The sequence below is a fragment of the Cryptomeria japonica genome, chromosome 5, assembly GCF_030272615.1.
Source record: "Cryptomeria japonica chromosome 5, Sugi_1.0, whole genome shotgun sequence".
In the NCBI taxonomy this organism is placed as follows: Eukaryota; Viridiplantae; Streptophyta; class Pinopsida; order Cupressales; family Cupressaceae; genus Cryptomeria; species Cryptomeria japonica.
The window spans coordinates 902,279,884-902,302,035 of record NC_081409.1 but is presented as its reverse complement, the minus strand read 5'-3'; the positions used below and the strand labels follow the sequence as shown (position 1 = coordinate 902,302,035).

Sequence of the window (22,152 nt, the reverse complement as noted above, 5' to 3'; positions counted from 1 at the left end):
CAAAATAAATAATTGTAAACAATTTTTTTGTTGAACTTTAAAATAATAATTATTTTAAAAATATGACTTACTAATTTATACATATAGGACAAAGTAAATCTAAGGTCCACAATTAGTGAAAAATGAAAACATTTATTTACTTAAATATATAATCATTTATTAATTTTAAGTATTTACTTAAATATATAACCGTTTACATAATAAGTATTTCTTATTATAATAGTAAAAATAACTCTTTCAATAAAAGTAAAACATATAAATAAAGATCCTTTGCCCATAAGAAAAGAGGTTTATTTTTCCCTACCAAGCAGTCATGGGTTCCTTTGAAAAAGATCATCATTAAGGCAGATATTTTGGAAGATAATCAACTTCTAGAAGTTATTCGTCATTATGATCTCTGGAATGGGCGAGTGGTCTCTTCAAAATGTGAGACCCTTCCATTTAATTGTTCGCAATGTGGGTAGAGTTTTGAGTTCAGATTTGAAGAGTTGAATCTTTTTGAAGATACATGCTATATTAGCTATATTAGGCCATGAACATGGGCAACATCCTCTGCACCAATCACCTGTGGAAGGACTGGTAATTTGTTAACTATGAAGGAGGGGAGCTGATATTTGTATATGCACATTGAAGTCCTTGGATGTTTTGGTGTTTTTTGGGTAAATTTTTTAACACCATTTAGGTTTTTTGGGATCTAGTATATTTCTATATAGTTAGGTAGTCCTTGGATGTTTTGGTGTTTTTTGGGTAAATTTTTTAACACCATTTAGGTTTTTTGGGATGTAGTATATTTATATATAGTTAGGTATGTAGGTTTCATCGTTGGAGGTGGACTCCTTTTATGCATTGTAATCTTGAGCGAAGAATGCAGGTTGGAGGTTTTCTTAGTTGGTTCTTTCCTCCAGGAGAACCAGTTTACTATTATAATTAATATATTCGTAAGATTTGAAAGTAATAAAATGGGTTGGTAAGATTGTGGAGTTTAGCAAATAGAATTCCATTTTTAACCAAACTCTAATCTAAAGTCCAGTTTATTAAGATAATTAATTTTTATTTTTAATACAATAAATAAATCTTATTTAATTTTTTATTAATTTGAAAAGATAATAATACATAATTTGATTAGAAAGACGGGTGATAGAAGACACACCTTCAACCCAAAATAGTTAAAAACACACCGAATGGAAGCAGCATGTAGGGCCAAAGTAAACCTAAATTCTCAAATGCGGGTCCATCATGAGTGGAAAATGAAACATTAGTATGTGTCGGCCTACATTTCCACAATAAGTGCTGATATACTCCGTACCATATTTAAATGGCTGATTTGCGGTATCAATAAACATTGTTAAGGCATTCCAAATTGTAGAGGCCGGTTTTCCTGCAATAGGTTTGCTATTTTCTTAGTAGGAGAAGAAGATGGGAAACAAATCCAGCAGAATACCAGAAGAAGAGTGAAGCACAAGAATGTTACCTTCGTTGTGTGTGATGTTGGGGGCCAGGAAAAGATCAGGCCCCTCTGGAAGGAATACATTGGGCATTCCAAGGGCGTTATTTTTGTTGTAGACAGTGATGACAGGGAGCGTATTAGTGAGGCAAAAGATGTGTTGCACAATTTGCTGAAAGAGAAAGAGCTGAGAGATGCTGCTGTTGTTGTGTTTGCAAACAAGAATGATTTTCCCAATGCAATGAGTGTTTTAGAGATCACAGAGGAGCTTGAAATGTCTTCTTTAACTCAACGCCATTGGCATGTTCAGAGCTCCTGTGCTACTTCTGGTGATGGTCTCTATGAAGGCTTGGATTGGCTTTCTAATAATGTCTAGTCATGTTTGAAGCTTACGTGAATATACAAGGAAGGTGGGTTTTGTTCAAAAGTTTATGTAATGTTGATCGATTTTATCTTTATTTTTTCTTTATTTTCTCTTATCATTCTATGATAGATCACAGAGAGTGTGATCAAGATCTATAACCACTTACGCAATCAAATTCAGAAATAGCACACGACTCATTTAAGCAATCCAATCCAAAAACAGCATACAAACAAACTTGAATTCGTTAGTAAATATAATTGAAAGCACAATTATATTTTCCTAATATTTTTGAAGTTATCGTTACTGCAAATAGCTAAATTCTTGGTATTAAGAAAAACTTTGTTTCATGCTGTATCTTGGAATTGCAGAATTTTATGTTTAATAATAAGTTTACATAAATGATTTAGGTTTTTAAATACAAACAATTAACGGAGGGCACCAAGATTCTACATGAATACTGGTGATGGACAGATACATTGTAGAGGCTGTAAGTTCCAGTGAAGATATTTCTGCCATAGATCCACCATTGAATGATGCTGATTCATTTTGTAACCGTAGAAATATTTAATATGTGCTAAAGAGATGAGGAAAATCTACAACAATATAAATGTTTGTACGAAATTTTAATTTATAGATAAGAGCATAAGACAGCAAAGATGACCTTGCCTGAACATAAAGTTGATGTAGGATATAGAAGTAAGATAAATTAGGAAGAATGCTGAAATTTATGTACTTTTGATACGATCTTCAATATAAAAAAATTCAAAAAATTAATTTGAATTAAATTGAATTTAACCATTAAATTTAATGTTAAGTTTTATTTTATTTTATTTTCAAATTTTATTTGTAATTTTAAATTAAATCTAATTTCAAATCTTAAGTTTTATTGTAATCTTAACCTTAATCTTAATTTTTACTATTATGTTAATTTTAACTCTAATTTTAGTCATAATTGTAACCCTATTTCTAACTCTATTCTTATTATAGTTCTAACCCTAATCTTAATTCTTAACCTAATTTTTATCCAAATCTTAGTTATACATCTATTCATTTACTTTCAAAATTTTATTTTGTTTAGTTTGTTTAATCACTTAAATATGTAAGATTTATATCTTTACTCAACCCTTTGGCTTTGAATTTTTCAAATATAATTAATAAATCAATTTTTAATTTTAAATTAATAAATAATTTTTTTGTTACTTTTAATTAATACCTAAAGGCACTCTACAATGATAGAAAAGGGTGTGGAGTGAAATAGTGCAAGTGTGTTAATGTTAATTTTTTATCTTTTATCATGCCAAAATATTATTATTAATTATAAGCTTAATACTTTTAAAATAAAGATCATATAAAACACAATATACCCTCATCAAAATTATAAATTCAACATAAATATATAAATATAAAATCTAAAACAAAAACAAAGATATTTAAATATAATGTATATTTCTATTTAACTATGAATTTGATGATGAAATATAGAATTTCAAGATATGCATTATCAATTGTGAACAAGTGAAAGCTTGATATAATATCCTATTTTTCAAATATGTTTTGTGAATTATAAAAAATAAATTATTAAAATTTGAAAAAATGTACATAGATGATTTTTTGACATTTTTCTATAGATTTAATTTATAATTTTATTTGTTTAAAAATAATTTTTTTTTTGATCCATAAACCATAGCTTAAGTATATAAGATAAGATTTAGATTGTATTTGAATTCCATTGGCAAAAAAAGCTCATTTTATGGAACTACCATTTATAAGGACAACAATCATGAGGGGATCAAATGGATTTTGGATTTCTAAAGAAGGTAACTCATGTCGAGAGAACATAATATTAGCCCAAGTTGCATCCATACATTCCAACAAAGAAGTCACATCATTAGGTCTTTTAGGATTTTCAATATCTATCATTTTTAAAGCTTCTTGTAGCATTCCATCACATATTAGTGAGGTTTGAATCATCTCAAAGGGCGATCTTAGCTTGGTGGCACAAAGCTACTCAATAAGATCATACTCTCATGTTGTGAAAGACGAGGGAGAGGATGAAGAGGTTGGTGAGGGGTCCAAGAACATTATAAACTTGATTTTTGTTTTGATTATTATATGTGTGATGTTTTCGATCCACTCCTCCTTTAACAACAATGATTGTTTTATTTTGAGGTTGAAGGACATCTCAATGAAGGTGGACAACAATTTTAGGCTTCTCATAACTAGCAACATGATTGAATTGATCTTGGTTAGGGGTAAGTGCAAGGTAATGGGTCACAAATTGGCAGAAGTTTGTGCATTGGAAAACATGCTCTTAGAAACGGGGGCCCGTTTTCAAAAAATAGGGACCCGTATTTATTCGGGCCCCTGAGGCAAAAAGTAACGGGGGCCCGAAGAAAAACTAAACAGGCCCCCGTTTGAAAACGAAATGGGGTCCCATTTTTTAAAAACGGGCCCCCATTTTTAAATCCGATTTTACCCTTTTTTTTGGGCACATTTTGTCATTTTTCGACAATAACGATAATTTTAGGAACGGACTCTCGTTTTCAAAATGAGCCCCGTTTTATAACTAATAGACCCCCGTTTTGTAAACGGGCCCCCATTTTGTGGAAGTTGATTCCACAACCTGCCACTTGCATTGGGATTAGGTCCAGGATACACCTAGGATGGCCACACCTGAGACAAGGACCTGCAAATTCAAATCTCCATGAATGAAAGCACAAGTATGAACTTCTGAAATAGTTTATGTTGGTGTTGGATACGGACCAATGATGGACTAGTCCAAGAGGGGCCAGTAGCTCAGTGGTAGAGCACTCCAGCAGCATATGGAAGGTCCTAGGTTTGAGTCCTAGCTGGTCCATGTCTGAACATGGTATCAGAGCCAGGTCCAGGCTAGGAGCCCCAAGCACACGAGAGGTGTGGCTTCAGGGGGGGTGTTGGTGTTGGAAATAAGCCACATCCGGATCAACAATGGACTGGTCCAAGAGGGGTCAGTAGCTCAATGGTAGAGCACTCCAACAACATATGGAAGGTCCTAGGTTCGAGTCCTAGCTGGTCCATGTCTCAATAGTTTACGTACCTCTAATTAGAGAATTTTTATACGAAATTAAAACCCATTTCGGATTATACTGTCTAGATTTTAAATATGTAAATTTATTTAAAAATTGATTATTTTAACTATTTTTGATTCAATTTGTACTAAATTGGGTCCATAAACTTGAAATATTAACTAATTTTGTTAATTTAATAACTTTTTTATTTTAATTAATTTTTTTAAAAATTATGTCATCAATCTACACAATTTTTTATTTTTTATTTTTTAAATTTTTTATAGGTAATAGGTCATAGCCACAATATTTTGAATTATTATTATTATTATTATTAATATTATTATTATGTTTGATTAGATTGACCCTAGATCTTCCCCATTTTATGGAAGGCTAAAAGTCACAACTTAGAATTCCACTTTAGATTATTGGGAATTGAACTTGGGTCTCCATAGTGAGAACCCAGTGTTTTAATCAGTTAAGCTCAACCCCTTGGACATCAATCTACACAAAATTATTTTCTATTTAAAAAAAATGTTAAGTTTACGTCAAATTATGTGTGTTGTACACATCAAATTATGTGGGCAATACACATCAAATTTTTAAAAAGATAAATACGGTCATTAAAAAATAATTTTTTTGAGAAAAAATATAGAAAAATATGCTGATCAATCTTCAGTGTGTTACAAACCATTTCCCAGAACATTTTGAGAAAATAATTTTAATTGTGTCAAAAAGTGTGGGTCGTACACATGCATGGTATGGTCCTGAAATAGGCGTTTTTTAAAACAGTTTTTAGATATCCATTCAAAAAGTTATTTTTTATTATGTGGGTATTAAAATAAATTACATATTTGGAGAGTAGACTCAGAGGGATATCTATTATATTCCTGACGTTTTCCAAGATTCAATCACCAAGTATTTCAAAATTTAAGCTCAAAGGAGACAAAACCTGAAAATTGGGGGAAACACTTCCACTTTTTGGCCAAAAGGTGAACTCATATTCTTGCACTGACCCTTAGATTATGTATCTAATAAAGCTTCATGTTTAAGAGAGAGAGAATTGTTAACTTTATATCTTTCACTTGCACCAAAACTTCTTCATGAATAGGATCAACTTTGGGACGAGGACACGAAAAACTCATCAATGCTTCATCTCTAGATGGAAAGTCATTGAAATGAGTAGAAGGTAAAGCTTCATTAAGGGGATTGTCAATTATATATCTTCTTGTACCATAATACAATCCTCTTTCACCAAGGTACTCTTGTGGGGGAGATAAATAATAGGATAATAATCAACATCATTTCTCAATGATTAATTCCAAAAAAAAATATCAATGAGATAAGTTTTAAGAATATCTTCCTACATTAAAATGTTCCCATTAGGAAGAGAAAATTTAGGAGAGGTGTAAGGTGATATAAATGAGGCTAAAGAAGTATCACATGCATCAAACTTATTCCTTTTAATACTACTAGGAAGAACACTATACAAAGACAAGTCGGTCGAAGGTTTAGTTTTATCTCAAAATTGACAACATGAAAGGATTTTGAAAAGTCCCATTTTTTTGTCTAGGATGTCTAATCCAATGGACCAAGCAATGAAATGAAAAAAAACTTTCTTTCCAATATAGGCAAGTAAGCAAGTGTATAAACTAAGAAATGCATTTACATGAATTTAGTAATGCAAGTACATAAGTAATGAATGAAGGTGTCTAAATTTAATTTTTTTATGAAATAATTAAATCTAAAAGTAAGAATAAAAAATACGTGAGTGTAAGACATGTTGGGTTCACCAAATGTAATGTATGGAAATAGGGTTCACTAGCTTATGCATGCAAACTAGGAACAAGAGCTACTTCACATTGATTATATTATAAGGAGAATAAACTCAATATATTCAACCTAAATTATATTAGGAAGAGGGTTGAATGCAGATTGGATTCCATTCCTTTTGATTGAGTGATTGAGTTGAAAAAGAGCAATTGAAAGGATGTGAATTCATTGTGAGAATTAAGGCTAAAAGGTGGAAAATTAACAATGGACAACATAAACAGGTAAATTCAAAATTGATAATCATAGAACCAAATTATATTTGCAAAGGGGAAACAAAGAGGAACTTGTTCTTGAAAATAGAGTTAGAACAAAGAGAAAAGTGATGGCCAAAACATCCTTCAAGTCCTACTAATGAATTCATGCGCATTGATTCAAATTTGGGCCTATGAGATATTACACTGGCACCTTATAAAATTTCAGCCTAAACCTAGTCTTGGAGGAGAATGGTTCCCTAGATGTCCTTGTCTAGGATAATGGCACCTAGAATATCCTTGTCCTAGATTTTTTGGATGAGATGTTGAGATATGGCTTGTGTCGATGAATTTGAGTGCTTTTTGATCTTTATTCTCTATAAGGGACCTGTAGTTGCACCTGAATCTGCACTTAAAAGGAGAAAATTGGTGTTGGGTTGATAGGGGTTTACCTAGGTCAACCCCAAGTTTGGAATTAACCCTATAATTGAATTGAGATTGAAACCTGGATTGAAATGCTTGAATTGAAATGATTGACTGAATTTATTATACCTTCAATAGGGGATTCAATGCTTATAGGATAAGTCCTCCATGTGTTGGTGCAATAACATGGCAAACCATCATAAAATTCATGATGAAATAATAATTGAAACATAATTGAAGATTCCTTGATGTAGCTTATTTCTCCTTAGACTCCAATCTACTCTTGAATTGAAATGATATTAATGAGAGATGATGAAATAAGTTAGGAGGGATGTCTTATATAGGGATCTCAATGTAAAATCACCTTTTCAAAGACTTAGAATTATCAGTTTTTGCATCGAGGATAGTTTTAGAAATAATAAGTCTGGCATATTATCCTCCCAAAATTTTAGCCAAAAAGTGTCAAATAAGGTCACCCCAATCAAAATTGTCTTAACACTTTAGACCTAAATTTTTTAGGGATGCAAGATAATAGGTTCTTGCTACTAGAAATATAATTTATATGAAAATATGTAATATTTAGACATGGAAAAACGTGCATTGAACCTTGAAATGAAATAAGATATAAAGGTCATGCTTAAAATAAGGGCCCAAATAATAAAGTGTTGATGTACTAAAGCTTCTTGTATCATTCCATGATATGTGGGTGAGGTTTGAATCAATTCCTAAAGGGAGATCTTAGCTGGGTTTGCACAAAGTTTCTTAACAAGATCATACTTCTTACCAACATGTTGTGAAATATGAGAGGGGGGGGAGAGGAAGAAGAGGTTGGGGAGGGAGAAGAACATTAGAATCTTTCTTGTTGTATTGAGTATTATATGTGTGAGGTACTACATGGGAATTAGGTGGGCGATTCACTCTACCTTTAACAACAATGACTGGTTTATTTTTACGTTGAAGGACATCTTAACAAAGGTGGACAACAATTTTATGCTTCTCATAACCAGTAACATGATTGACTTGATCTTTGTTAGATTATTTATCTACTAGAGGTTCATGTTTAAGAGAGAGAGAACATTATTAGTGATATCTTTCACTTACACCAAAATTTCTTCATGAATAAGATCAATTTTGGGAGGACAAGCAAAACTCGTCAATGCTTCATCTATAGAGAAAAGGTCATTGAAATGAGAAGAAACTAAAGCTTTATTAAGGGGATTGTCAATCATATCAACAATAGAATCCTCTTGCACAAAGGTAATCTCATGCCAGGGAGACATATATTAGGAGAATAATCAACATCATTCCTCAATGATTGATTCCAAAGAGAGATATCAATGAGATAAGTTCTAAGAATATCTTCTTGCACTAAAATGACCTCATTGGGGAGAGAACCTTTAGGAGACATGTATGGTGATATAAAAGAGGGTAAAGCAACATCACATGCATCAAACTTATTCGATATAGTACTAATAGGAAAATGCACAATGCAAAGACAAGTGGATTGAAGGTTGACATTTTATCTTAAAATTGATGGCAACATGAAAAGATTTTAAAATGCCCTTTTTTTGTCTATGATGTCTAATCCAATGGAACAAGCAATGAAATGAAACCAAAATTACTTTATAACATAGGCAATTAATAAACCAATTAATGCAAGTATATAAAGTAAGAAACACATGTAAATGAATTACGCAATGCAAGTAAATAAGTAACGGATGAATATGTATAAATTTGAAAAATTTGTGCAATAATTAGATCTAAAAGTAAGAATAAAAAATATGCAAGTGTAAGACATGTTTGGTTGACCAAAATGTAATATATAGAAATAGGGTTCACTAACTTATGCATGCAAACTAGGAACAAGACCTACTTCAAAATCATGTCTAGTTCACCAAAATGTAATGTATAGAAACGGGATTCACTAATTTATGCATGCAAACTAGAAACAATACCTATTTCAGAATTATTACATTATACAGAGAATGAACTCAAGATATTTAACTTTAATTTTGTTAGGAAGAGGGTTGAATTCAGATTGGATTCCACTCCTTTTGATTGAGTTAAAAATGAGCAATTGAAAGGATGTGCTCGAATTAGGGCTAGAAGGTACAAAATTAACAATTGACAACATAAAAAAGTAAATTTGGAACTGATTATCACAAAACTAAATTAGATTTGCAAAGGAGTTATAGATAGGAACATGTGCTTCAAATTTGACTTAGAACTAAGAGCACAAAGGTACCCAAAACAACCTTCAAGTCTAACTAATGAATTTGTACACACTGATCTAGATTTGGGCCTACGAGATACTACATTGGCACCATATCAAATTTTATCCTAACCTAATATGGGAGGAGAATGGCGCCACGAGAGCTCTTGTCTAGGACAATGATACCTATAATGCCCTTGTCTTGGTGTTTATGGGTGAACTTTTGAGATATGGCCTCTCTAAAAATTTTGAGTGCACGATGATCTTCTGTCTTTTCTATAGACCTATAGAAGAACCTAAATATGCACACAAAAGGAAAAAGATTGTGTTTAGCTGATAGGGGTTTTCTTATGCCAAACCTTGGGTTTGGAATGAACCCTATGGATGAATTAAAATTGAAACCTAGATTGAAATGCTTGAGTTGAAATGATTGTCTGAATTGATTATACTTTCAATGGGTGATGCAATGCTCTTAGGACAAGTTGTCCATGTGTTGATGCGATAACATGATAAAACATCAAAAAATTCATCATTAAATCATAATTGAAACATAATTGAAGATTCCTTGGTGTAGCTTGTTGCTCCTTAGACTCGGATCTACTCTTGAATTGAAATGATAATAATGCAATGATAAAATGAGTTATAAGGTAAGTCTTATATAGGGATCTCAAAGTAAAAACACCTTTGGATGACTTGGAATTATCATTTTTCACATTGGGGATTGTTTTCAGAATAGTAATACTAACATATTATCCTACAAAAATTTTAGCCAAAAAGTGTCAGACAAGGTCGTCCCGACCGAAATTTCCTCGACACTTAGGTCTAAATTTCTAGGGATGCAAGATAATAGGGTCTTAATACTCGAAATGTAATTTATATGAAAAAATATAATATTTAGACATGGAAAAATATGCATTGAAGTTTGAAATGATATAGGACCCATAAAAACATGAAATAAAATAAAATAAAGGGCACACTTAAAATAATGACCCAAATAATAAAATGTTGTTGTATTAAAGTGAAATAGTACCTAGAATATTGAATTAAATATTAAATTAAATCAATAAAGTTGCTATAATGTATAGAGGAATGTGATATACTAAAATGAGTGCTAGAAGAGTTTGAAATTGGACACCCTAAATAAAGATGTACAATTTATGATGCTAAATGTTATACAAAGTTTACATATGCTCAATCTCTTGCAATCTTAAGTCAAATACAAAGAGATTAGATAAATAAAATCAAGAAAAAAGATTCAAAAGTAGTGTTTATCATCCAATAGATAATAAATGATTTTTTTCCCCCACAAATAGCTCCAACTACAAAACAAGAACAAGATTTGTTGTAGAATGAATATTAGGAAACCTAGAAAGTGAAAACAATGAAAATTCATATGTTTTGAAGAGATGTTTAAAATGTATCCATAGAAGAATCTGAACCATAAGTAAAATGAAATTTTTTTTATTATGAAACAAACAGGTTTTGAGGGGACCAGAAACCCTTTAACAAAGAACTACATCAAAAAGTTGCATAAAGATAAACAGTTCCATTGTAGCTCTAAAGACGACAAGAAACTAATACAAAACCAAAAGCTAGGAAAGAGACAACAAAATGATAGAAACTAGTACAAGTTCTTAATGGCCTTAGTGGCCTCTATTTCCAGCTAAGTCATGTTCAATGCAATCTTCTTCAACTCTTGAATGTCCTGATTAGCAGATTTGTTCTTCAGGTTAGCCCTTGTTCTCTTGCACGGTCCCACTGTATCCTTAATCTTTTTATCTAGCACCTCCACATCCATTGTAGAACCTTCCTAGTGGTTTGCTTCCATCTTTCCAACCATGGTATTTATACTCTCAGTCGAGCTCTTAACCAGTTTGTGATTGAAGGTAACTAGAGATATCAAGTTTTCATTAACTTTTCAAAATTTATTTTCCATCTTTTTCAGTCTTCCTTGAAAATATTTCTTGAGTTTTTCCTCCAACTTAGAAATCATGTAGTCATAATCTTTCTTCATATCACTAACTGTACCCATAGTCTTCTAAATTGAATCCACCATTACCTTTCTCTGATGTATCATCCACTATTCATTAGTTTGAGAGTCTTGCTTATTGCTAATAGCCCTCATTTTCACATTGATATCTTTAATTTCATGAAAGGCCCATTTAAACATCGTAAAATTATCAACTTTTGTATCATGGGCTACAGCCATAACATCATCAGGGTTCTCCATTTCCATATTGAGGAAAGGGGAATCGGCATTGACCTCTTTCAAGAAGGGGGGTCTACCACTTTGGCTTGACACCTAAACAGATTTGTTTGGGAGTGACTGATGAGATGACAGGGAATCAGAATGTGATGTGCACACGAGATGATCTACCCCATTTATCTTTGTTGCTACTCTTCTAAGAAGACCCAGAATCAGAGTCTGAACCTTCCAAATCTATGTTCCATTCTTCTTCATTCGAGGAAAGATTGATACATGATCCCCTTCCTCAGAATCACTCAAAGCTTCAGGAACCCTAGCAGAGGGGGAGGGTAGGGTTTTTATATATTCATGAATGAGGAAAAGAAAACCACCATGCAAAATAGGGGAATTCTTTTTTTTGTGGTCCTTTATGCTAGCATTAAATTGAAGCCATCAAATAGAAGGGGAAATAAATTTTCTCTTTATGCCTAAAATGATTAAGAAACACAAAATGATGCCTATAGGCCCTAGTAATATATCATCTAGGGTTACATACTTCATTAAAACCAGCAAAACAAAGCGCTAAATGGATTTGATGTTACCCATATCGTAGCTGCTTTTGTCGATTTTCAAAAGCTTAGCCCTCTCCTTCTTGTTTCTGAGAAATTTCTTGATCGCAACATCCACCATTTTCTTGTCCCTATAAAACTTCTCCCCCTTCCATAGAAAGACCCGTGACTTCAACAATAAGTTTCTCATCAATCTCAACCATTATGCCTTCAGTTTTAATTTTTCCATTCTTAAAACCCTTTGCAAATTTCTTAGTCACATTTGCATGGGAACTGTGTAATCTTTCGATGAAGGGAGTGAGCCATCCCCGATCCTGAATGCACCAAATTGTTTTATTTTTCTTGAGGTCTTCACAATTTAGAGGCTCCACCCTCTTCCCTTCTCCGCCCATGGTTTCAATACTAAAAATATTGAGTAGGGTCGAATAGTTGTTGGGCAAGCTAGAAAGAACCCAAAAAGCGTGTGACCCAAGCATGAGTAATGGCAAAATGACACAATTAATAATTGGAATGCGAGGGATCAAAAGAGGGTATTTTGTGATCATTTAAAATATGTCTCCCCTGGGCCAAATCATATAACATTAAGGCCTTTATTTCAGCCGAAAGATTATCTCCTAGCTCCCATACTTTTTCATCATTGCTACTAACTCCAAGTTTACCAAAGTAATCAACCAACCCGTTGGCTTCTCGATAGGCATAAGAAATACTATGGTTTTGGAAACTTTTTAATAAATCTCTCGCTTTCTCAATCCAACATTTTATATTCCACGAGGGTTTATGCTTATCGAATAGACATTGGATAATGTTATTAGAGTCCCGTTCTAACCAAACTTGCCTTAGCATTAATTTTTTTGGCCAACAGAACCCCATGATAGGTGGCTATAGCCTCAACAAGGTGGTTTGTCTGACATCCCAAGGGGATTGTCATTGCTGCCAACAACCTCGGTTAAAATGTGAATTGTTTAAGTTTTTATGACTATTATTTTAAATTATAGTTTTTTTCCTATCAAAATGAACAGTTTTTTTCCACTTCTTTTCAAATCAATCTTTAAATTTTATTTAAATTTAAATAACACATTTTGAATTTTGACTTGTATAAGTGACTCATCTTAAATCACACTAATAAATAGAAGTGTGATTTAGATGAATGACTTAAACAAATCCTATGCTTTATGTTTAATGAAGTGCCTTTCAAATTGAATTGAATTTCTTTTTTATTTTATAAATAGCATTGAAATTATACATTTAAAATAATATTAATAGATGAGAATAAGATTTCAAATGAATTACTTTAACAAATTTTATGTGTTAGGTTCGATGTAATGCAATCCAAATTGAATTGAAAGAATTTTTCATTTTACAAAAATAGTGTTGAAAGTATACACTAACCTAAAATCTTAATGGGTGAAGAATTGCACCGAGTTGCCACATCAAGGGGCACATTGGAAAGTATGTGCCGGTTAAAAACAGCCACCATGAAGCTTTTGGGTATATATCTTCCTATTTATAAAGATTTTGATTTGTACTCAACTCTCCTGCAATATTCAGAAGCCCTAGAAAATATGGGCATCAAATCAAGCAAAATCTCACACCTTACAAAGGGGTTACGTATTCTGATGGTGGGTCTTGATGCTTCTGGTAAATCCACAATTCTATATAACCTAAAACTTGGGGAAGTTATTCGAACCATTCCCACGGTGGGCTTCAATTCGGAGACAGTGAAGCACAAAAACGTTGAGTTGGTTGTGTGTGATGTTGGGGGCCAAGAAAGTATGAGGCCACTGTGGAGACACTACATTGGGGATTCCAAGGGACTTATATACGTGGTGGATAGCGATGACAAGGAACGTATTGCAGAGGCAAGAGATTTGTTGCACGCTCTTCTCAAAGAGGAGGCATTGCGAGATGCTGCTCTTCTTGTGTTTGCCAATGCAATGAGTGTTGCAGAGACAAGTGAGAAGCTTGAATTGCACCGTTTGCCTCGCCACCATTGGCATGTTCAGAGCTCCTGTGCTACTTCTGGTGAAGTTCTCTATGAAGGCCTGGATTGGCTTTGTAAATTATATGTAGATAGGGTGTACTTAACTAGTTTTTATGTAATAATTGTTTTCTATGTAATAAGTATCAATTGTTGTGAGGGTTGTTGATACTTTTGTTCTAAAAATTGAACAAATAAAACCTATTGTTTGAAACAAAAAATATCAATTTTTGTTAGGAAATGTACCAACAGTTGTTAGGAAATGTATCAATAGTTGTTAAGAAATGTACTAATACTGTAAAAAGTAACCAATCAAGTGATGCCATATCAGCTGCACAACTATTGGGGTCTCTTTTTCACGCCTATTGGTCTCATTCCACGTGATTTGAAATTTCCAAGTAGGATTCAACTACTGGGTCCTTTCCCCTATAATAGTGGAAATTGCATAAATTGTTTTTTATCATATTAGTAATATGTTAAGTCAATGCTAACTTGTTGTATACCCAAGCTGGGTAATTTTCCTTACATACTATATGTTCAAGTAACTTATCTTTTGTAAGCATTAAAATAGATCTTTTAGGATTTTATGAAATCTCATTTTGATAACATGACTTGAATACTATTTTAAGATATTGTATATCATTCATTTTTTTTCCTATAAAATACTATTATTTCATCAAGATATTCTTATCACATCTTTGTAAATTTTATATTTTGTTTTGTGTTAATCATCTATTATCCCAATGTAAGTTGGATGAAGGTGGAACCCTAGTATCAAGATTATATTTGTTCCTTTACTTGATGTTGTATGGACGTAATAACAAATGTTCTAAACTTAATTAATATTTTAATTGTTAAATGGTGTTATTGTCAAGTAAATGAGAGTGGTTAATTTAATGATTTTTTTTTTATTATGGCATAATTTTATCTATGCATATATGCTATGATTGTTGGACTATCCAAGTGTTCATATTTGTGATGATGTGTGTGTGAGTATTTAATTAATTTTGTAAGTAGTTGGGGTGCCAAAATGGCAAACCTAAACAATTTATATTGTAAGCAAACCTTAAACCTTGTAACTTGGTCTAGCTTTTAAGAGGTTGAGGCACCTTATTAAGAATTTTGTTGCAATATCCTTGACCTTATCTAGTCACCTTACTCATGATGATGTTCAACCAAATCTCTCATCTTTACCTATATATTATATTAATGACAAGCTAGGAAATATTTAGCTCTATAAGCAAGCATTGATATATAGATTTTGATGACAAACACCTTTATCTTAATCAATTTATAAGGTGAATATATATAATCTTCAACTAATTTAAACCCAAACATTACTATTGATAATAAATTACATTTATTATATTAACAAATAAAAATGAAATAAAAGAAAAGAACAAGAATCCAAAGAAAATAAAAACTATTCATAGAGGAGACTAATAAAAACTGTTCTATTTTGTCTTGTAAATATATCATGTATAAAATAACTATGTATTATAACAGTCTTCATTCACCAATCTTGAACATATATGTGTTGGGAAACTCATGGGTTGAAATAACAAACTACTATAGTATGCACCCAAATGAATAAATTAGTAGTGGTTTATATAACCCTATTATAATTAAAGGACATTTTAACATTATTCCAAGAGTGTATCTAGTGTCTCAGCAAGCCACTTGTTAAAACTGGTTCAAAAGATTTTTGTAATACAAAAGGTTTCATGTAAATTGAGATTTTCTCTCAGGTAGAGGCTATGGTTTTATTCGTCAATCCTTGTTACCTCATGTCACCCTTGTTAAGATGACTCTACTATTGTTGTATAAGATACATAGTCAAGGAGTATTCAATCTTGAACCTATAGGACACATAAACATTGAGAGGGGTGGAGGGAAGGTGACTTAGTATTTTAACAATTTAATTTTAAATCGTTATAATAAAAACAATAGCAAAAGAGGTTATGCAAGATGTGAATACATCTACATAAGAGGACACCAAATTTATATGGAAATTTTGATGGGAAAAAACATGGTGAGAATAGTAGTTTGAATCTATTGCCACCTCACAAAATGAAATAAACATTACAATTATTTTGCAAGCAAACCTGTGATAATTTCAACCCAAAAGAGACACGAATCCCTTTACAATCTATTTTGTACGCGCCAACCCCCTTATACAAATTGATTTTATAGGCACCCGCCCATAGGAGACTCTAATCCTCTTTGACTGAGCTTCAACCTAGTCGTTGCACACCAACTCCCTTTTACAAATTGATTTATAGGAACCAAACCATAGGAGACACCAATCCCCTTTGATTGAGCTTTAATCTAGTCACTATGTACCAACTAATATCAAGAGGCACCAAACTCAAATTACAAAAAATGATATAAGAGTAATAGTGGAATTTGTTATAAAGATTTTTACAAATTCAATTTGCATTCATCCAAATTTTGATTAAATCAACTAGCAAATGATTTGCAAAATTATCTACCTCTCAACACTTTTGTTTTGCAACAAAGAATGAAACAATATGCTCATATAGACACATCATATCAAAGTGTGGTCTTTGGATTACATCATTACTCATAATAGATTCAAATATCTAAAATTTATTTTTTACTACTTTTACATATGTCTCCTTAGTTGCAACTTAAAATATTACAACTATACAAATTACATGCATAATGTTAGGTCTATATGCAGTCACATATAATAGGCTTCCAATCATTGGTCTATAGAAAGTTTTATTTTCTTTGGAAGACATCCTTACTTAACTTACACCTAGTAACCATACGTGTACTAACTATTTGTAATCCTCTATTCCAAATTTCTTCAACATCTCCTTGACATACTTGGTTTTCGATATAGCTTTGTTTGACTTTAAGATTTATAAACCAAGGAAAAATGATAACTTACCAAGCATGGACATCTCAAAATCCTTTTGAATTTCTTCAACAAATTTCTTACATTTTATCACTACTAGGTGCCCAAAATAATATCATCAACATAGACAACAACAAGCAACTAACGATCATTTTCAATTTTAATATAGAGCTTGATGTCAAAAATACCTCTTTCGAATCCTTTCTACCATAGATACTAATCCTATCTTGAGTACCAAGTCCAAGGGGCCTACTTGATTCTATATATAGTTACTTTTTTAGTTTGCAAACAAAATTCTGATTCTCAAACAATTGAAACATTTCTAGTTGTTCAATGTACACTTCTTCCAAATTACCATTTAGGAATGCTAACTTGGTATCCATCTGATATAATTTAAAATTATTGAATACTAAAAGTGCCAATAATTTCCTAACTACTTCTCTACCATTACTACCAAATAAAAGGTTTCTTCAAATTCAACAACTTCCATTTGAGTGTATCCCTTGTAGACTAGTCTTACCTTTTTTTTATCACTTTTTCTTCGTTTAATTTGTTTTGGAATACCCATTTTGTGTCAATTACATTCTTTTCCTTAGGTATTGGAATAAATTCCCATATATTATTCTTTTCAATCTAATTTAGTTTGTCTTCCTTTGCATCTATCCAATTCTCATATTTACAAGCCTCCAAAAAATCTTTAGGCTCAATTTCAGATAGCAAAGCAAAGTGTACTTGTTCATTCATTTTAGTTAACATTCTTCTAGTTCTAATTCCACAATCTTTATCTCTACGAATTTGACTTTCATTTCATGATTTATCTAAACATACCTTGCCAAAGTTTTTGTATATGTTCTTGTGTTCATCTTATATAACTTATTCATTGATGTGGTATGATCCATCTAAATCATTGTCTTCTACATTTTATGCCATCTCATAATGTAGTACCTCATCAAATTTCACATTATTAATTTCAACTATCTGCTTCACTTTTTTATTATATAGCATTTATGTGCCTTAAGAACTGAAAAATATAGCCTCAACAAATCTTGAGTCAAACTAACCAATGTTACCCTTGTCTCTTCTAATGTAGTCTTCTATGCTATCAAAATATATAGGATTCAAGCCAATAAGCTCATTCTTCAACTGAAATCCCCTTAATGCATCTTGCTTCCCAAGCAATGACTCTAATGTAGTCCAGATCTAATTGGTTGTGGTCCAAGACTCAACATGAAAAGGAAGATATGGAGACATAGACATTCATAATGTCCCAAAAGCCTCATCACACCTATTGTACCACTTTCTCTTCTTAGTAGTAAATGTAGGCTCAACTTATGTACCCATGGTCACTTTGTATAACCCCTAGCACTTTAGGTGAATCTCCATTTGTTTTTTCTAACCACAGCAATTGAATTGAGTAAGGGGAGCACTATGATTTAGATCAATAATAAATTATGAAAAAAAAACACAAAAATGAATTGCTACTTGACAATATATCCTCTCAATGCAAAAAAAAAATCACTTTAATTACAGAAAAATCAACCAATTAACATGTTTTCTAAGAAAATTGAAAAATAAAAAAGATTGAGATCTTTTATTACTTGATATATTTTTGGTAAAAAAGAACCTATGATCTCGATAGAGGACTTTGAGATCTTTCCGATGATATCTGGCTTTCAAAAAATGGAATTTAGATGTGCAAGATATGGCCCCACAAATGCAAAACTAAAGACTAAGTTTAGAGGCCTAGTATGAAAAATTAGCGCGCAGTCTAACAAAACCACCTACAAATTGATATTAGTATCAAAACCAAATTTCTAATGATATCTTTGTATGCAGAATTCATGGTGATCAAAATATCAAGATTGAGATGAAAATGGCCAACATACCAATGAGACTCTTGAGTGCAAGAATTAACTAGATTTAAACTAGTTTAACTTCCCAAGGTGTGTCTCATTGTTCAATATCTCAAAGGATCCCTAAAGTTGATGTTTTTCTCTCATATCATTGAGAAAATTACTTATGAATGGCAACTCCAAGAATGAGTAATATTGTGATCTACATGCATGAATGCATTCTAAGATCTATATGATATGTTCAAAATTATGATATTAAGCTAGAATGAAGATAATGATATGATATTAAGCTAGAATGAAGATAATGATATGATGAAGATATTAACAAACTAACCTAACATGATATACTAACATAGATATGTTATGATATGAAATGCTTCTTAATGTTAAAATGGTATTCTAACAAAGAGAGGCTAAAATGATTGATATAATTAGACTATAATGTAGATGCATGAAACTTGGATATCTATGAAGAATGAAGAATGTGAGCTCTATTTATAGATGAAGTGGGGCAATGGATGGTTAAGATTCAATAATCTTAACAATGGCTAGGATTGAAAGTTACTCAATCCATGTTTACAATTTTCACCAATGAAATGGTGACAATGTCAACAAGAGGTGGATTTAGAGGGGATGCAAGAGGCATTAAATGCCTAAGAAGACATGAGGGTCACCCTAGGAGAGTGTGGTTAGGGTTAATTAGGATTAACTAGTGGATAAAGCTTTTACCCAAAGGGTAAACTCTTGTGCAAGGGTTAATAGGAAAACTAGGGTCAAAGCCATTAGTGCTTGATGAGAGCCTTGGGTTAGATGAGGGTTGATTTAGACAGAAAGTCTCTAATCATGTGCTAAGGTTGAGTTAACCATTAATGGTTTGGGAGAATTTTAGGGTTAACTTGTTGAAGGCATAAAGCCTTTAATGCATTTTGAAGACTTTGGGGGATTTTTAAGAAGTGACTTCTCTTAATTAATATGCAAATGTTTAAGAGATGAATTAGGCTAATTTAGGATGATTAGAAGAATCTAGAAGGGGTTTAGGCATGCAAGTGGATTTTGTAGGAGAACGGAAGTGGGAGGAATTTTAGGATTTAATTAAAATAAAATTTGATTTATTTCAATTGTTGGTTGCAACTTGCATTTATAGGAAAATACAAGGGGTATAAATAAATTTAATTATTTATATGCAAGGATAAATTAGTTTAAAATGGATAAAGGGGATTTAATTAAATAAAGTGATTTATTTAATTAAAGGCTAGGAAGGGAGGGGGTTAGATGAATTTAATTAAATAAATTGAATAATTCATTTAATCAAATAGATGAAAATGAAGAAATTAATTAAATAAGATTTATTTAAGAAGGGAATGCGGTTTAAATATTTATTTAATAAGGTGGTCAGATTTATACATCTACACTTTGGCCCTCTTTGAAGTGACGTCTGTGCACATGTTGATTCAAAGAAAATCGCTAGATATGTTGCCAAAATTTTATCGATATGATGCTATGTGTCAAAGTTTGATATGATGCCCCAGATGTGGATTTGATAAATGATCTTGATGATGCCCCCTCGGGAGATGAATCAAGGGTATGTGTGAAAGATTTGTAAAATTTGTCAAAATGTGTGATCGCTTGAGTTGATTGTGATATGATACTATTGAAGATGTCGAATACGCATGATTTTATTCATCTCCCGAAAAAAAGATGTTGATAAGGTTAATAATGAAAAAGTTAAAAAAAAAATAACATGCCCCACTTATTAACCCTAGGGTTTACCCTTTTAAAAGGTAAAAAGTGATTTTGAAAAGTGATTTTACAATTGTCGTCTTGCAATTTGCACATTTGGAGTCTGATCACAATGTCGATTTTGTACCATTGTCACCATTTTGAGCACGTCAGGCAATACCGGAGATCCGTCATGTATGGCCCACTAGTAAGTGGCTTGAATCCTTGTCTTTTTTGATCGATTTTGGCTATTTTTGTCATGTTTTTCAATTTTTGGGGTCGATTTTCACAGTTTAGCGTGTAGGAGTAGGACTTTAGCGCATACGAAACTAATTGTAGTGCATAGAAACCCTAGCTTAGGTTGTTAGCACATAGGATGGGTAGAATAGGGCATAGGTGCAAATTAGCGCATACAAAATTAACTGTAGTGCAGTGGATGTGACAATTAGTGCATAGACTAGTTTAGCGCATAGGAGAAATAGGGTAGCACATTGGAGCTATGATTTAGCACATTGGAGCTATGATTTAGCGCATAGTATTGCTTTAGTGCATTGGGAGCTTTTAATAGCTCATTTGAGGAAAAAAGTATCTCATGTGTGGCAGTTTAGCACGTTGGAGGTCTGATGTAGCGCGCGAGATAGAAAATTTGGAAAAAATTGTTTTCAGAGATAAGTTATGATTGAGGTAGGTTGTGATCGATTTGATAGCTCGTTTAGATGTTGATATGGGTCTGATGGAGTCATTTTGTCTTATATGAGTCATTGGATCAATTGTCTGATATGTTGTGTGGATATGGTGTATTGATATGGGTTGTTGTTTATGAATCAATGATATCAAGTGCTAATATGGATCATTGTTTGTTGCATTGAAATATTTCACTGATATGGATCTTTGATATGGATTACGGATATGAATCTCTGATATGAATAACATATATGATATTCTAATTTGTTTTTACTGATATGAACCTGTGATATGGATTATTGATATGATGTTGATATGGATCACTAATTGTTTGTTAGTTGATACTTGTGATGTAATATTGGCTACTAATATGTTTTTGATTTATCATGATATGATGCGGTTTATATGAGATTTACTACTGATATGTTTCTGATTGAACATGATATGATGCGGTTGATATGATTGGCAATTTTGAGTTGATTTGTTTCTATAAAATTTATTGAAGCGAGAACTGATGGTGGATGTGTTTGTGATTTGTAGGCAGATCTTGGTGTTTTATAGTCTTGAGAGAGATTCCTGAAGCCATGGACACTCATCCCGCAATTGACACAAGTCGACTGAGATATCATTGAGGGATGTCGATTATCATCTATACTTGACATGCCCCAATATATCATTAACCAAGGTCTATTGACAACACTAGCAAAGAGGTGGCACAGTGATATCAATACCTTTCATTTGGCGACCAGGGAGATGACGGTGACACCTG

General features: G+C 32.2%; 2 protein-coding genes across 2 annotated transcripts; both read left to right on the top strand.

Moving 5' to 3' along the window:
• The first annotated feature begins 1,181 nt into the window (after window positions 1-1,181).
• On the top strand, window positions 1,182-1,820 carry LOC131034684 (ADP-ribosylation factor 1-like). The gene is made up of 2 exons (XM_057966255.1): window positions 1,182-1,194; window positions 1,351-1,820. Exons 1-2 carry the CDS (start codon window positions 1,182-1,184, stop codon window positions 1,818-1,820), a joined length of 483 nt encoding a protein of 160 aa, XP_057822238.1.
• A 7,829-nt stretch (window positions 1,821-9,649) lies between these two features.
• LOC131034652 (ADP-ribosylation factor 1-like) lies at window positions 9,650-18,187 on the top strand. The gene is made up of 3 exons (XM_057966216.1): window positions 9,650-9,690; window positions 13,863-14,320; window positions 18,162-18,187. The coding sequence occupies exons 1-3, from the start codon at window positions 9,650-9,652 to the stop codon at window positions 18,185-18,187; spliced, it is 525 nt and encodes a 174-aa protein (XP_057822199.1).
• The last annotated feature ends 3,965 nt before the right edge of the window (window positions 18,188-22,152 follow it).

Coding starts and splice junctions, on each gene's coding strand:
- LOC131034652 (XM_057966216.1), top strand. CDS start 9,650: ATGGGAGGAGAATGGCGCCACGAGAGCTCTTGTCTAGGACA. Junction 9,691..13,862: donor GAGAGCTCTTGTCTAGGACA/ATGATACCTATA, acceptor CTCACACCTTAC/AAAGGGGTTACGTATTCTGA. Junction 14,321..18,161: donor TGAAGGCCTGGATTGGCTTT/GTAAATTATATG, acceptor TGAAAAATATAG/CCTCAACAAATCTTGAGTCA.